Source organism: Bubalus bubalis, chromosome 2 (assembly GCF_019923935.1).
Source record: "Bubalus bubalis isolate 160015118507 breed Murrah chromosome 2, NDDB_SH_1, whole genome shotgun sequence".
NCBI lineage: Eukaryota > Metazoa > Chordata > Mammalia > Artiodactyla > Bovidae > Bubalus > Bubalus bubalis.
Window position 1 is genome coordinate 165,451,609 of NC_059158.1, and position 17,986 is coordinate 165,469,594.

General features: G+C 43.8%; 1 protein-coding gene across 2 annotated transcripts in view; it reads right to left on the minus strand.

The window, feature by feature from the left end:
* Positions 1–17,487, minus strand: part of DOCK10 (dedicator of cytokinesis 10) — a 302,832-nt gene extending 285,345 nt beyond the window's left edge. The window contains exon 1 of one of the 2 annotated variants that reach the window (XM_025278357.3): positions 17,238–17,487. In XM_025278357.3, coding sequence (XP_025134142.3) covers positions 17,238–17,360 — 123 coding nt within the window. In that variant the 5' untranslated portion in view covers positions 17,361–17,487. The remainder of the gene's footprint in view (positions 1–17,237) is intronic. The other variant, XM_025278360.3, reaches the window with a different exon arrangement.
* Positions 17,488–17,986: the final 499 nt, after the last annotated feature.

The following is a 17,986-nucleotide window of genomic DNA, read 5'->3' on the forward strand; positions in this document are numbered from 1 at the left end:
GGCTGTAGTGTGCAGAGAGGAAAGAGCCTTCTAGAAAATGAGGCTGGAAAGACAGGTTGGAACCAAGTGGGATTTAATCCCTTAAGGCAGTCATCAAGAGCATGAAGACACTCAGGAAGAAATGCATCATGATCAGAATTTGGTGCTCAACATATAAGAGAGACAAAGTGTGGAAGATGGATGACTGGGTGGGGAGACCACAGAAGGGAAGTAGTAAGAATGTTGGGGGGGGGGAAACCTTCAAGAACATTGAAAAAGATAATCTGGATAACAAATCATGAGTGACTTACCTGGATTAGTAAGGTCAGGGAGAAGCTTGAAATATTTAGGAGGCAGAGTTGTCCACAATGGACCATAATCCCCCACGGGGTGGCAGGGAATGGAAAGAATTCAGCATGGTTTCAGTTTGAGATTAAAGGATCAACTGGGATGCGAAACTTGGAGAAAAAAGAACAGATTTATGAGGGGAGGATAAATGTGTTAGATATGGATCCTGTCGAGTTTGAAGTAACTCAGAGACCCCAAAATAGAAGCGTCAATGCATAGGGCTCAGATACAGAGCATAAAGTGGAGGCAGAGATAGAAACATCAGTGCCTGGGTGAGCTGTTGAATCTATGGGGCAAGATGAACCACAGACGGAGGTTTTGAGGGAGAGGCCAAGAGAAGAAGGAGTAAGGCTAGACCCCTGGTGAACCTCAACATGAAGTGGTCCATTTCCGCTGGAGGTAGTCTGTGAACTGAACACATACTGAGGAATTCCTGATCCACTCTTCCATGACCAAAACTATACCGAGGCTCTGCTTATTAATGAATCAAAGGTATCATTTTGAATGAAATTGACTGTGTTAAATGGTTCTTTTAGCCATTAGGTAAAATAATAAAGGTAGTTTCAGCCTGTCTTTCTGACTAATAGTTATTGAGTCCTATACACGAAACTGTAGACAGCTTGTTGGGAACTGATGCACAGAGTTTCTGCTCCTGTCCAGCAGGCTCCTCAATACATGATACTAAAGAAAACATGGAGAAGGAAGTTCAAGGTCTGGTAGTCGTGAGATCTATCATGGATCAAAGTGACTTTCACATAAAATCATGAGGCCTGGTCAGAGACTAGGTCCTAAATTGAACTCCAACAGGGTTCAGAGTCCCTTGAATGCCCAGAGGAGGCCCCCTACAGCCATGTTTGGGGATTGTCTTTCATAGACTGAGTCACAGTGATCCTCATTCCAAGACGCCTGTTCCTATGCAGATGAGCACAAAGACAAATGAGCAGTATTTCCTTAGATGGATGACAATTACGGCAATGCACATGAATGTAGCTTTAAAAATTCTAAGGCACGTTATCATTTGACCCTGGTGAGAATTTTGCGTTTCCTTATTTTACAAGGAGAAAAACTATGGTTTATTACCTAACCAACACCATTCAAATAGAAAAGGTCCATGTCTGGAAGTGAAGTCTTTTACAAAAGACTGTTTCATCCTCTTTGTGTTAGGATCAGAAAACAGTACTTGGGGAGAAATGTGTCCTTTTAATAATTCTTCTAAACCTATTTGTGATAGGCTCCCCAAAGATGTCTGCCTCCTAAGACCTTGATTCTGGGAAAGATTGAAAGCAGGAGGAGAAGGGGACAATAGAGGATGAGATGGTTGGATGGCATCACTGACTCCATGGACATGAGTCTGAGCAAGCTCCGGAAGATGGTGAAGGACAGGGAAGCCTGGCATGCTGCAATTCATGCAGTCACAAAGACTTGGACAAAACTGAGCGACTGAACAACAACCCCAGAACCCAGGAATATGTCAATTTTCCTAGAAAAGGGGACTTTGCAAATGTGATCAAGGTTAAGGACACTGAGATGGGGAGGTGATCCTCCATTATCCGGGGGACTCAAAGTAATCGCATGAGTCCTTCACAGCAAGAGAGAAAACAGAAGGAGTCAGAGAGATGTGGTATGTTTGGGACTTGATCCACCATTGCTGGATTTGAAGATGGAAGAGGGGGCCATGGCCAAGGAATGTGTTGGCCTCTAGGAGCTGGAAATGACCCTCGGTTTACAGCCAGCAAGAAAACAGGCACCTTGACCCTACAGTCACAAGAAATTCTGCCAACCACCTGAATGAGCAGGAAACACTTTTGCCCTCCGGCCTGTGGAAAAAGATGCAGCACTTTGGACACCTTGCTTTTAGCCTGGAGAGACCTCTGTGGACATCCTACCCACGCTGTTGTGTGTATATGTGTGTGTGTGTTAGTTGCTCACTCGTGTCTGACTCTCTGAAACCCCATGCACTGTAGCCTCCAGGCTCCTCTGTTCATGGGATTCTCTAGGCAAGAATACTGGAGCAGGTTGCCATGCCCTTCTCCAGGAGATCGTCCCAAATTAGGGATTGAACTTGCGTCTCCTGCATGACAGGTGGTTTCTGAACCATCTGAGCCACCAGGGAAGTCTTCCTACCCACACTGCAGGGAGATAATACATCTGTGTTCTTTAAGCCACAAGTTTGTAACAATTTTGTCATGGCAGCAATAGAAATCTAGTGACAGGGTTGGTGTCTCCACAAAGCCACAGATGCCCAGACTGTCACAAGTCACCATTCAGATCACTCTACGTGGTGACAAAACACATCGTGTCAGCTTCCAGGAATGACACAAGCCCAAAGACACAACCGCACCCTTCTCTGCACTCACAAATCAGAGGCACACAACTTCAACCTGCTGCCAAACACAGGTCACAGAGTCTCAGCAGCAACAGGTAACACCCACGTCACATGTTCAGGAAGTAAGCCACGTGTGCACACTCAGGTTCAGTGAATGTTTACTGTTTAAACTCCTTTGAAAGCAGTGTTCATTGGGCTTAAGGCTTATTCACTTTTACCAGAAAGACCCATGGAACTATGAGTAAAATTCTAGACTTTCATTTTATGACATTAAATTATACTTCTGCCTGCTGATGGTGCCTTGGGCTCAGGGAGAAAAAGCAGTGGGTTTGAGACCATCAGCCACACTGTCACCCTGACCATGTCCACTTAAACCTCCCTGTGACTCAACTTCCTGATCTATTTTAGACTAAGTGTTCCTCTAGGTCTAACTGTTTATGATGGTAGGACACCAAGAAATGTGTCTCTTTTTTTATTCCCAACATACATTTCATGGGGAGTTGCTATACATACACACCCAGAAGAAAGGATTCTCAGGACAAAATTTAGCTTGAAGCACACATTAAACATTTAAATATTCAACATTAGCTTAAACATGTGTCAAAGAATATTTTTGTGAGCAGACAAATGTTTCAAATAAACACACTGAAATCCGTTGCCAGTGGGTGGTACAAAACAAAAAAAAGAAATTGGTTTTTTTATCCCCATTATTTTTTATATTTGAGTTATTAATTTAATAAAAGTTTTCAAAGCAGAGCTGTAAAAAGAGACTACTCAATGAAAATTGGAATTAAAAAGAAAATACAGAGCACAGTTATTACAACCCTTGGAAACAGCATCAGGAATGCTCCTTGACCTAAAGAGAGGAAGCGGAGTTCTAAAGAATTAAAATAGCACTCACATTCACTGATAGAATCAAATAGTCTGCTGATTTATGATGAGTTTTCTTGAAAACATAAACTGCACTCCATCACGGGACTGGGATCGGACTGCTGTCAAAACTCGTTGCCCACACTTCCTGCAGTTTAATCAATCATTTTCTGCAACCCGCCCAGAGTTTTATTCTGTCCCAGCCTCGTGACAGCTAACAGCATCCGAAGGAATGACAATGACACCCCTGGCCAAAGAGTGAGCTGTGTGTGTGTCACCAAGGTGCCCTCACGGGAGGAGCTGGTATTGAAACAGCCTGAACAACTGCTAGGCTGAGCCTTTCTTAACCAAGAGTATCTACTCACGCCAACTGACATTCTAATTTTTTTTTTTAATCTTCAAATAGCCTTTGGTGAGAATCTTGAATTCAATTCCGTTAGTGCATACATGCTAAATCACTTCAGTTGTGACCCACTCTCTGCAACCCTATGGACTGTAGTTCACCAGGCTTCTCTGTTATGGGATTCTCCAGGCAAGAATACTGGAGTGGGTTGCCATGCCCTCCTCCAGGGGATCTTCCCTACCCAGGGATCGAACCCCTGTCTCTTACTTCTCCAGCATTGGCAGGCAGGCTCTTTACCACTAGAGCCACCTGGAAAGACCCTCAATTCTGTTCAGGTTACTTCAATTCAATTTGTGACTATCAGCAGATACACTATGCCCCTACTTTATTGCCAAAGTATTTCTTCTCAAACACACCTGAGAATTTCTTGACTGCAAACCAGGCACTTAGGTTCCCTTTCACAAGCCTAACCTATACTTCTGCCATCTCCAAGGGGGACATTCTCTTTTACATTTAACAAACATTTCGTAAATACCTACTGTATGTATGCCAGACATCTTGCTATCCTGGGAATAGAGAAACAATAACCACAGAGCTTATCCTGGAAAGTGTCTCAGGGTTTTGGAAACTTGAAGGCAAAACCATACTTCATCCTCCTGGTTCAGGGAAGGCAACTGGACATTTGTCATGTATTTACATGCCAGAGATCAGACTACCAATTACCAATAAATGAAGGACCATTATTTCTGGTACAAGCCTCCCGTTCTCATACCCTTTTCCCCTAAAGCCTCTTTCCAAGGTATGAAAAAAAAAAAGTGAGATGTTATTTGCTCAGTAGTGTCTGACTCTTTGCGACCCCATGGTCTCTACATGGCCAGGCTCCTCTGTCTATGAAATTCTCCAGGCAAGAATACTGGAGTGGGTAGCCATTCCCTTCTCCAAGGGATCTTCCTGACTCAGGGATTGAATCCAGGTTTACCGCATTGCAGGCAGATTCTTTACTGTCTGAGGTATACCCGCTGGGAAATGGATTTACACTTTGGTATGAATTCAAGTCAATGACCATCTTGTGTCTTTAAGGTTGACTTCTAACTGCTGAATGAAATAGGCTGGACCTTGTTAGAGTTTAAGTTGTTAAGAGAGTGATCTGGGAAGGACGAACTTTGCTGTCTTTTCAACACCCTGGAAATCACACCAGAGCAGGGACAGCCCATATTACCTTTCTCAGGTGGAAGAAAGAGGTGACAGGGATGAAACTGGAAAAAGAGGTTCTGGCTGCTTTTTTATGGCAAGGAGAAGGCGTGGAGCATGGAGGGATGGCTCAAACTCCCCCCACCCTGGGCTATATGGTAGTCACATGGGTGCTAAAAGGAGGCGGGCATAGACGTGAAGCCAGAGAGCTGCTAGCAAGACTGGGCATGGGAACCAGAGAAATGATCCTAAAGCAGATGGAGCCTACCTTTGTTCTCTGCAGGAACAGAAAACGGGAAATGAGTTGACATGCTAGCTTCTGAGCCTTTACCGGGTCAGAGGAGTGTGTCTTGCCCCCCTCAGGCACTGCTGCCTGTCCCTCTGCCAATTCGGATGCTACTAGCCCCGTCCTCTGTGTGTATAAACAGCTATTCCCTTCATCACATCCTCAAATAACCACTTTATGTTACCATTTTCATCTCTGAAATACAACTTTGGTTGTAGGTCATTTGGAGTCATTCCTTCAGTTGGTAAAATCAGCTATGTTAATCAATAATACTGTTATTAAAATGAAAACAATGAATCCTCTGTTCAACATCCTAAGAAGAAGAATAACACCCTAGATCTGTAGAACTAAGGCATCTTTAAAGCTCCTACTGTCCAACATTCTAATTTTAAAGACAAGGAAACTGAAACCCAAAGAAGCTTAAAGACACAGCCAAGGTTACACAGCCTGGAAACCACTGCTTCCTAATGATAAAAAGACATATTTTTCAAATTGATTGACTAGGAACCACATAATGGCTTTTGACTTCAAAAAATGGAAGTTAATAAATAAACCTTCCCTGTTAGCACTCAGAAAGGTCCTAAAAGAGTCTTATCTGTGCATATGGGTATGCCAATAAATTTTATTACTGGCAGTTTCACAGGGAAGTTTTATAGCTATGTAGGTAGACCTACTTTAAATCAAAATGGAACACTTTACATTGGAAAATAAAATCCTCTTTTGAATAAATGACTGATTTTAAAATAATGTAAAAAAATGAATGCAAATGATTTTAAATATTAGTTCTCCAGATTTGAATTTTCTTCTTCAAAAAAGTTACTGAGCTCTGATAGCACTTTCATTTTTGTGAAGGTTTACTCAGCTACAGTTAATTCCCATTTTCTCCTTCTGAAGAGTATGACAAAGGGACTTTTAAGAGCTAATCAAATAAACGAGTGTTCAAAAATAACTTAATTATCATATTTCATTGAATAGTACATTTTGTCAAGTTTTTTGTTTGCTTGTTGCCAAGTCAGATGTTCAGGCCTGTGTTCTGTTTATAGAATGTGTGATCTGAAAGCCCAAACAGCACTGGTCATTTTGACAGCCTTCATGAGTCATTTAGATTGGCAATTACTAAAATAATTACATGAAGACAAGCTCACTGTGGTCATCACAAATGGTTTCACCTTTTTCAATAGACTCTCCTCTATTTCCTGTTGTTAAACTGCCATTTGGGTGTTTAACATAAAGAACTGACTCGCTTCCCTACTTTTATATGTCAGGAGAGGGAGTTATGCTGAAATTGAATAAGAAAGAGTGAGTATTCTCACATTTAGCAGCACAATTAAAGGAACTTCTGATGATCTGGGTCCATTAATTCTGCTATTCTCAGAGGCAGACATTCCCACCAAAATCCAATTGCAAAATATTAATGTTTTCAAAGGCAAGTGTTTTGCTCTATTGCCACTAACTTGGTCACATTCATTAAATTTTATTATTTCTACATCATTTAATGTAGGTCAGCATGTCAAGTCCAGCAAACACAAGCATTTCTTTTCTTTCCAGCCCACTGACGCTGCTGTGAATGACAAGAGGCGAACAAATCTCATTTCAGTGGGGAGGAAAAAAAAAACCTCTCCTTTGTAAACATGAACATTAAAATCAAGACCACAAAAGACAAAGTAACAGATGTCATGCGGCAATCCAACTACTCTATGCTGATCTTGCCAGAAATATATTTCCACAGAAGGAGAAGAATCAAATGATGCCCCTTTCAAGAGATGAAGGGACCACTGTCTGCAAAGTTTAACACACTCCGTGCCAGTCCTGTTCTTGGGAAAGAACTGCCCTGACGGTGTCCAGAGTTGGTGTCATTCTCAGTATACAGCTCTGGTGAGAGGTCACAAGTGAAAAATTGTTCATCACAGCAAACTCTTCTCTCTTAACCGCAGCTCTTCTCTCGTTCAGAAACTCTTTTTCAAAACCTCTTCCTATGGCTAGTACTCTGAGGTTTCCTTTCTCTCTTTGCTCTCTCGCATGGATGCTAACTGCATGTTTAATGAGATCTGCTTGCCTGCCTGGTGGACCCAGTCTGAAGAATGGAGTTATCGTGGTGAATACAGACCCAGAGTCAGACTGCCTGCATGTGACTCCTGGATTCCTCACTTACCAGTCATTTACCAGATCGGGGGCAAGTTTTTGATCTCCAAGCATCTCTTTCCTCATCTATACAATACGAACACCAATCCTTCCCCACGTGGTTGTCATGAGGATTGAAAGAGACTGTACATATCAAGTACCTGCCATTTAGGATATGGTCACTATATTTCTATATAATTGCATTTTCACCACTTGCCAAGTAGACCGTGAAGAAGATGACTCAGGAACATCCTTAGCAGATACTGACAACCTGGTTTTGAAGTCATAATTCCACTGTGATCCCTCACTGGTATACACCCAGCCCACTCTCCTGACTTTCCTTAAATGTTCATTTGCAGTGGGAAGGGAGACTTCCCCCTCCTTATTTTCATATAATAAAGTGAAAGTATTAGTCACTCAGTCGTGTCTGACTCTTTGTGACCCTATGAACTGTAGTCCACCAGGCTCCTCTGTCTATGGAATTCTCAAGGCAAAAATACTGGAGGGGTTGCCATTTCTTTCTCCAGGGGATCTTCCCACTCAGGGATCAAACCTGGGTCTCCCACATTGCAGACAGACTCTTTACCAACTGAGTCACCAGGGAAGCCATTTTTATATAATAAACATAGTGTAAAAGTAGTGAAACATACAAGTTTCTCTCAATGGCGCTTATATGAAGGCAGAAAGGTTGGAAAAGAGAAACAAGAACGAGGAAAGTGAAGCACTGTAATGGGTGAGAGACGTCTCCACTAGAAGGAGGCTGGAGAAGATGCCTGCATTTGGGAATTCAGGATGAATTTCCTGAGTGGGTGACAGCCGAGAACCCAAGGGATGAGAAGAAGCCATGAGAACTCCAGGACAGAGAAACGGCAAATGTAAGGACTCTCTCATCTAGTCCCCTAATTTCACAGATGGGGAAACTGAGACTCCAAAAAGGGAAGTGACTAAGCAGAGTCCCAGAGACAGGGCTGGAATTCTGGTCTTCAGTCTCAATAGGATCTGATATTTCCTATACCAAATCCCAAATTGGCCAAGTTGTTCAAAATGCATGAAGGCACTTCAACTTAGACAGTCGTGAGGAGGAAAGGGTCTTTCAAGACGGTGGTGAAGGACAGCAATCACAGGGCTCCTGGACCACATTTGTCGCAACCTGTGAAGATATCAAGGGCTTCAACTCCATGGAATCCCATCCTTAGAACATTCATCCATGAACAAGAAAAATCTTTTTTTCTGAGAATCAATGACTGAAAGAAAAAAAGGTTCATCATTTTCTGATTCCAGCAGTCAGATTTTCTGATATAACCATTTATTTTCAAATAACTAAAAGTTTCAGTATGATGGCAACATAAAAAAGCAAAACAAAAACAATAAGGAATTATCATTACATGTCCTACTCGAGTTAGAGTGATTTTGCTTTCAAATTCTCTGGCGAGTGGGGTAACACCGGGCTCACCCTGGGATCCAACTTTAGTGTTCTAACCAAGATGAGAACTTTCATAGACTCCAGTCACAACTCTGTCGTGTATGTTATAGTGTTTTCCTTCATCTCACTCTACAATTAAGGTGTTAGCTACAGAAGCAAACAGAATGCAAATAAGCAAGGGATTTCTCTAAAGTCACTTAGCAATGACTCAATCTCATTTTCATCCCTAGGTGGTCTAATCTTTATCTTTGCCTCAAGAGACTCTTTCAAAGAGTTATAATATGTCTGCACTATACTAGACCCTCACACAACTGCCTTTACCTGACAATACACTGCAAAAATAGTCTAAACATGTAGCTATGTGTGTGTGCATTTCTCAAATTTCAGTGTGCTTACAAATCACCAGAGGATCTTGTTAAATTTCATATTCTGATCCAATAGGTCTAGTATGGGGCTAGGGATTCTGCATTTCTAACATCCAGGCGATGCCAATGCTGTTGGCCCTGGACCACATTCTAAGGAATGAGGATCCATCACAGCATCATGATGTCCTTTGTGAACAATTACAGAAAAGAACTGTCTTGTTTTCGGAATCTCAGTCCAGTTAAAGCTGACCATGTCTAAGTGCTACTAAGAATGAGATGAATTTATACTTTATAGATCAAGTTACCCAACTGCATGAGAAACTGGAACAGGATGTAGGCTTTAGCATCAGACCCCTAATGTATTTCACAATATGATACTATGTGAAGAAACTTCTTTTGGAATTAGAAATCTTGTTCTGATGTTGAACTATCTGATAATAAAGTGCTTATTTGAAGATTTAAAAAAAAAAAACCTGACCATGTCTAGAGCGAATTATTTTCTTTTATCTTAATGCTCTCTTAATCTCATGTCTAATCATCATGTTTTCCTCTTTGACTTGGTCGCTAGGATGCGCCTTTAGCAAGACTATGGTTATACGTTTCATATACTGATCCTACTTCACTGACCTACTCCTGACTACATCCCCCTTTCCTAACCTGGTTTTTTGTTGTTGTTGCTAATATTGATTTTTTCCCCTTTACTATATTTTGGGTTGTTGCAGTCTTACATCAATCTTTGTAAGACACTTAGAATCACTCCTTCGAACAAGACAGCATGTGAGAAAAGACTCTCAGCACAACCTAGTCAAATGGAAATATGCATCGTCAAGGACACACGATACACTGGAAAATTTCAGGCCCTTGCAGGAGTGAGTGAAATGACTGAGAATGGAGAAGCAGCCCGCCCTGGGAGAGAAGAGGACTTGAGAAGAAGTAACCCCACCCTCTTTCACAACTTGTTTATGGCTTTGCCGGATAGATGGCATGGGGATGACTGAGTTCATATTTTAAGGATTTAATAACTGAGCTCTGGTTGCCTTGGGAGGGGCTATTATTAATACAGGTAACTGGAAGAGCCTCTGCTGTGGCTTTTAGTCTCAGAGGAAAACTCACGGGAACACCTGTGGCTGCTCTGCAATGCCAGAGGGAAGGACAGAGTTCTTCTTTAGGTTGAGCTCCCCATCAGAAGGCAAAGTCAGTGCCTTGTGTCTTCCAACTTAGAGATGCTTATTGGAAGCAGCTACAAAACTGGTTGTTATCCAGGATGCAAAAGAGGCTCCATGTCAGTTACTTAACTCAGAGCAATCTATTAAGCCTACGTGTCTCAATGGCCTCTTGTGTAATCTGTAACTATAATGACTTCCTCATAGGATAGCTCTGAGAATTAAATAAAACACATAATGCTGTGTCAGGCATTTTGTAGGTTCTCAACAAATGGTTTATTATGTAATGTTTATGACTGCTCTTTTTTTATGTTAGGCCTTAGAGAAGAAGGTTGTAAAGAAAAAGACAGGTGAGAATGTTTATTCATTCTTTCGTTTTTTGACCCATGTAGAAGTTCGCTAGAGCCCACTGTTGCTCCTTGTGCAATGCCCTTGAGAAGTCAAAAACATGAGTTGATACAGTCAATAATAACATTCAACCTTGATCTTGTCAGCTGAGTTTGGGTTGACTTCTTCACCAGGCAAGGGACTTTCCTCATTTGAGACTATAAACGTGGGACTGGAATTTCTGCTAAAGCCTGTGATTTCTGATAAAATGTAAACACGCTTGTTGTGAAGAATCCCGTGGAAAAAAACGAAAACAAAGCAAGGGTGCAGGGAATGCCAAACAAATAGGCTTGTGCTTTGCATATATATTGCTTTCATTCTAGACACTGACAGTAAAACAAGTGTTTCATTTTTCTTCACTATCATTTCCTGCATCTTTTCACTGACTCTCACTCCCAGCATGGGATTTTGCAGAAACTCTAGTATCTCCCACTCAGTTTCTTAAAACCCTTCCTACTCTCAACTACCTAAATATCACAAAGTTTAGAGGGGAGGATGTTCTTCCTTCTAAGAATTCCTCCTGCCCCTGTAAACACAGTTACATATTCACTGCTTTTCAATCAGAGATCTTCAGTAGGTCAAAGGTTCTGCTTCTTATTCAAAGCTCTCTAAAATATCAAAAGGAGTATCACTGGGGAACAGAGGAAGTTAGAAGGCATCAAATCCAAGTTTGGACATGGAGTTTGGGAGATTACTGAATTAATGTTGTCCATTCTTTACCACTTGGCCTTTCTGGCTGGGTGGGGAGGGAAAAAAACATACTGATTAAGTACAATCTCTTCTGGCAGGATGTTTCCTCTTTAAAAGAAGTTAATAAATTTGGATACAATTCAAGCATGAGGTACAAAGAAACTTCTGTGTAACAACAGAATAAAGGTCCTAAAGAATACATGTAAACAAAGTGACATGTTCCCATTGAGGAACCACATAAAAGGCTTTAAGCAAGAACTGACCAAATGATTTTTTGGTTTTTGATAAACCTCCACCAGGACTTCCCAGGTGGTGCTAGTGGTAAAGAACCCGCCTGCCAATGCAGGAAACATAAGAGACTTGAATTCGATCCCTTGGTCGGGAAGATCCCTGGAGGAGTGCACCGCAACCCACTCCAGTATTCTTGCCTAGAGAATCTGATAGACAGAGGAGCCTGGCAGGCTACAGTCCATAGGATCACAAAGAGTCGGACATGACTCAAGTGACTTAACAGGTAGTCACGCACAAACCTCCACCAGCCTCTGTACTTCCTTCCCACCATCTGACCCGAGCCAGGCTCTTACCCTCTCTGTTACTCAGCCTTCCATTACTCTGACCAATCACGTTCCACACATAAAAGTCCCTATCTCTCAAAGTGACAGATCTGATGCAATGCTAACAGAAATTAATTTTTTTTCCTCTTGAATTGCTATCAAATAGAACATATAAGGATAAAAGAGCACCAATCTTGTTTATAGTTCACGAACAGTGTGTGTTAGTCGCTCAGTTGTGTCCGACCATTTGCACTGTAGCCAGCCAGGCTGTTCTGTCCGTGGAATTCTCCAGGCAAGAATACTAGAGCAGGTTGCCATTACCTTCTCCAGGGGATCTTCCCAACCCAGGGATCGAACCCTGGTCTCCTGCACTGCAGACAGATTCTTTACCATCTGAGCCACCAGGGAAGCCCGTAATGAACAGTAGAAAGCTATCTAAATGAACTAATTCATGTGAAAGTAAAATCCCTTTATACATTTTAAAGGAAGAGCTTCTTATCAAAAAGAATCTCTAATTAATGGCACCACAACTTTGAGGCCAACACAGTAGGTATATTCAACCAAAACAATAAGAGATTCTAGTCCTGACATGGGAGAAATATTCCTAATCATTTTTGAACTGAGATTCTGCACTAGAGAAGCTTGCTTCGTTGGACTCTACCATAAATGGAGGGTTCAGGAAAATACTTCAGCTTCACTTGATCCTGAGATTGGCTTCTGCATGAGTTGTGATTCACTTGTTTTCTATGAAAAATATCTCAGGATAACTAAGGAGGAAATATATACTTTTTAAAAATGTATATTTTGCTCCTAACTGTTCTTTATTGTTCTTATTCCTTTTTTTCTTTTAGACAATGTCACTGAGATATCTTTGACAAATAAAAACTGTATACACTTAAGGAGTACAATTTGACATTGTGATGTATGTATGCATTGTGAAACGATCACCACAATGAAATTAAATGACTTATCCATCACCTCTACAGTCACCCTTTTGTATGTGTGTGTGTGCTGGGAAGAAGTTAAGATCTTCTCTCTTAATACACGGCAAGCGTACAAAACAGTATTTTCAACTACTGTCACGAAGTTGTACACTGGAGCTCCAGAACTCATTTATCATGCAGTCCGTACCCTTTGATGACCAGCTTCTCATTTCTTCCTCCACTCCTCTCCCCACTCCAGCAACCACCGTTCTACTCTCTCTGCATCTATGAGTTTTACTATTCTAGATTCCACACACAAATGAGTTCAAGTAGTATTTGTCTTTCTGTGTCTGACTTATTCCACTTAATGTAATTATACAAATGGCAGGACTTCCTTCTATTTCTCTCTTTTATAAGGTTAAATAATGTGTGTGTGTTTGTGTGTATCCACATACACAATGGAGTATTACATATCCATTGCAACGGAATATCCTGGCTGTTGTGAAAAATGCTGCAATGAACTTGAGAGTGCAGATAACTGCACTATTATATTAAGAGGAACGCAGAATAAGGTGGGTCCTCACCAGGAGTCGGCCTGTGTGTGATCTCCTGCAGTGTCTTGGGTTAAAACAGAAATCAAGCTTTGCCTTGGAACCCACCTCTATTTCCCTCAGCAACTGGCCTAAAAGCAGGCCCCCTAGTAAGTGCCCTCACTCAGCATCCTTCCATAATTCAAACATAGTTTGAAGATTTCCTGTTCTATTATGCGGATAGGACACAGAGTCCAAAACCTTGTCCATCTGACAACCTCATCTCTTCTTATAATAACCTCTTATTATCCCTATCAAAGTCTACAGCAGTCTCTCCATAACACTCTGGATGATTCTGGTCCCCAAAAGAGAGATTTCATAAAGGGTATTCTATAATCTAGCAGCGAGACAGGTTTTTTCCACCAAGACCTTCTAGTGTCTCTCAAATATTTTTTCAATAGATGACAGCTTACTCCAATACACACAATTCTACCTGTGGTATTGGAGTGGGCTGCCCGTAATCTTCTTCCCCGAGTCTATTCATTTTCTCCCCCTGACAACTAGGATTTGAGGACCTGAAGGAACACAAGGAGTCTTAAGGAAGTGGATCGATATAAGCTAGGCTTCATCTTCACTGTGTTGTCCAGTGACAGGGTCTTAGGTTCAAAAGGGATGTTCTGCCTCACAGAATCCCTTTGAGTTTGGGGGCCAACTCAGAGAATGCATCATCGTCCTGTCACCCTTTAAGAGTTAATTATTTTTGACGAATTCTTTTTCCTGTTAGAACACTGAATTCTTCTATACATACGTATGTGTGCTTAGCGGCTCAGTCATGTCCGACTCTTTGCGACCCCATGGACTGGAGCCTGCCAGGCTCTTCTGTCCATGGGGATTCTCCAGGCAAGAATACTGGAGTGAGTTGCCAAGCCCTCCTCCAGGGGATCTTCCCAACCCGGGGATGGAACCTAGGTCTCCCGCATTGCAGGAGGCTTCTTTACTGTCAAAGCCACTAGGGAAGGTCCATGCGTATGCATACATGAATATAAACTGAAGGCCCCTACCTCCTGGAGTTATGCAATTCAGCTTGTTTACCTCCACCTGCTGATGACGACTATTTTTTTTTAAAGTCGATGGTGGTGACTTGCAAATTGAATGTTCCTTCCAACTTTTATATTAAAAATAAAAAGACAAGAAAATTAAAGATCATTTTTCACCTGTATAAAGAATACTAATGGATCACCTTAAAATTAGTCTAGGAAAAACCTTGGTGTATGTTATAGACAATTAACTGTTAAAGCTGTTGTAACTTCTCTGTATTTAGCAGAGTATTTTCATCTTGAGCAATCTGAGCAAAATTTGAAGACTATTAATAAGTTATGTTTGGAAGTTTTAACTTCAATGAGGTAGTTATTTGCTGGGAAAGAAACAAATATTAAATTACTAAATAAAGATGGTACAATATCTTTGTTTTCTTTTTACAAGGTTCCTGAGAATCAACCCATCTCAATTCACTGGAATGAGAAACGTGTTTAGTATCAAGAGCCCAAGAAGACACTGGTATGAAAGTTACAGCCTCAGAGGTGGGTCGATTACGGATGCACACTTCCTGGTCACTTTGTACAATGTAGATTTAAAGTATAGTGATGGAAAAATTAACGTGACACTTGAAAAAAGAAAAAAAAAAGAGTGAACTGATAGGATGGATGCCAAGCACATGGCTTCCTGCTGCCAAAATCACTGCCCAAACTGCCTGACTAGATGTGTGAGAGCCCTTGAAATGTCTTGGCAAAAGCTTGTTTAGGTGTGTTGGCCACGGTGCTGAAGTGAGCTGAGGGAGGCAGGAGGGCTCTGCCAGCGAATCACCCCTTGCCCCAACTCTTTTTAAGACATTGAGCTTATTCATTTTGACAAGACTCCCTAGGATTTCAAATCTGACACAAATTTGGAGAAAATAATGTGTGCGTCTGCATACAAAAGTATCCAGGATACATATTCTTTAGAGAAAGTCAAGTGCTACAAAAACTCCAGGAGAACCCAGTTGAAAACAAAACCCAAATCAAAAACAGCATTTAGGCTGTTTATTCCAATTGAATGCTACTTAGTTCGCTGCATTTCTCTACCAGATCATTACTGAGATTTGGTAAAATGAATCAATAGCAAAACAAAGTTATCTTAAAGGCACATGGAGGAGAATGACAAAGCCACCATCCTGAATAATCATTTCAAAGTAAAAATTATTCTCTAGGAATGCTGGAAGATATTACTATCTCTACTTTTTACTCCAATTGAACCTTCTTTGCAGGGGGAAAAAAAAAGCTCTTTTTGATGGTTTATCCTTCCTGCCTTGAAAATGTCCATGCTGATATCAGAATCAGGGCACCCGCTTATTCTGCTAAGCCTTGAATTCCCTCTGGGTAATGGCAGACTGCAGCCAGTGAGTGTTAAGGGAGAGAGAGAGAGAGAGAGAGAGAAGGTATGGCCACCTACTCATTTCACACTCCAATCACCGCCACCCTCTTGGGCATCCGATGCCTAGGCCTCTGCCAGGCAATTAGCTTCCGTTCTGTTTAACTTCCAGACCTATGGCTCTAAAGAAAAATCCTGGCTGTGGGAACCAGCTCTGGGTAGCCCTTGGCTCCTTCCTCATGGGTGACTGGCAAGAGTAACACTTTCTTTGACACTCTTAAAAGAAGCCGTTTAATTCCTAATGATATTTCCTGGCAAAAAGAAAAATGGAAGCCACAAAGTGGGATTCCGGTCCAGAGAGGCAAGCCAAGAGTGTGGCTGCTGAACCCAAGTCTTGCTTTAAGGCTGTTGCCACTCGTCTCCCTTTCCCACCAGAGTAGATTTTTTTTTTTTCTCTTCCTGAGACTTCCACCCTGGAGGGTGACACCTACTGGAATTTCTGAACCTCTGGGAAGCTATGGATATGATTTGGGAATCAGATGAGCATTGCTGGAGGCTGCCCCAGGGATTTCCCGCGGAAATCACCCCGCTCTCTTAGAAGGCGTTTCAATAAGAAAGTAACCAGTAAAGCAATCTTGGCGGGAGAACCCCACGAACATCTTAGAAAAATACCAGAAACCACTGACCCACGTCTTAATGACCCACATTTTCTCCAGTCTGGTTCCCTCAGCCCTTTCTGAAGTCCCATCAAGCGGTTTGTGGGTTTTTGCTCCGTGGAGGGAGGTGGGTGAGAAGTGCATTTGTTTCTGTGATAGCGTTCAGGTGAGGCTCCCAGGTTTTAGCCCAGGAGAGGACCTCCGATCGCCTTTTCCCCTCCGACGCACCAGACACCGGGGGTTAAGGGGGCGCGCAGACCTGTGGACCGAGGGGTTCCGCTCCGTGGACTCGCCCACCGCTCGAGGCTCTGGGACCCCACAACCTAGCACCAGTGTGACTCGCGATGCGTTCCCGTCACCTCCTCACCGCCCCCACGTCTCCAACCCAGGCACATCCTCTCCCACGCTGCGTTTCTGCGGTCCACGCGGTGGCTCCACGGAGTGTCCCCAGTCCCCAAACGCGCTCCCTCGGTCCCCAAGAGTCGGTATCGCTGCCTCGCGGAGGTGGTGCGTTGGGGCGCAGGGCAAGGAGGCTGGGGGAGGACTTGCGGGGGAGGGGAAGCGGGGGGCGGCCGGGGCTGGGGCGCCCAGGGGCTCGCGGAGACCCGGCTGCGGGAGCGGGGTCCCCGGCCGCCCGGGGCGTGCGGGGAAGGCGCGGGGGGCGCGCTGCACTCACCCGCTGCTGCTGCCGGCTGCTGACGGCCACGGCGGCGGCGGACGCGGCGCTGTGCCGGAGCTCGGCCGCCTGCCCGGGTCGCAGAAGGCTCCGGGTGAACCTGCGGGTCCGCTCGCCTGCCATCGCCCGTCGCGGGCCCGGAGTGCGCGTCCCCCCGGCCTGGCCCGCGCCGACCTCCTCTACCCACCGCGGTTCAGGAAGCGGAACTCGGCGCCTTTCCCCCCCTCTTCCTCGCTCTACTCGCAAGAGGCGGGTTTTTCTCTCTAGCACCCCCACTCTCCCACCCCCTGCTCTCCGCCGAAGCTTCGCGACGACTTTCCAAACTCTGCGCTCCTCTGGGTGCGCGCGGCCAACTCGGCGAGCGGCCCCGGCCCGGCGGCGGCGCCTCTGGAGCGGGGGCCGCGCGAGACGCGCGTGGGGCGGCTCCTACCCGCGCCGCCCCCGGGCTCGGCTGGCCACCCGGGGCTGTGTCCGCCGCCCCGGGGCTCCGGGCGGGGCCTGCCCGCCGCCCTCGTCCCCATGTGGAGGTTCCTCGCAGGGCTGGCGCTCTGGCCGCGTTCGCTGATTTGGCCCAGACTTTCCCCGGGCTGGCGAAGGGGCACGGGCCAAGCCCGTCCGCCCTTCCAGCCGTGGAGAGAGGTCAGAGGCTTAAAAACGGTCTGATGGCTGGGATTTCCGCAGCATCTACCCCATCAGGCTTTCCAAATTTCCTTTCCTAAAATTCCTCTCAGGACCCTGGATTAAGCTTC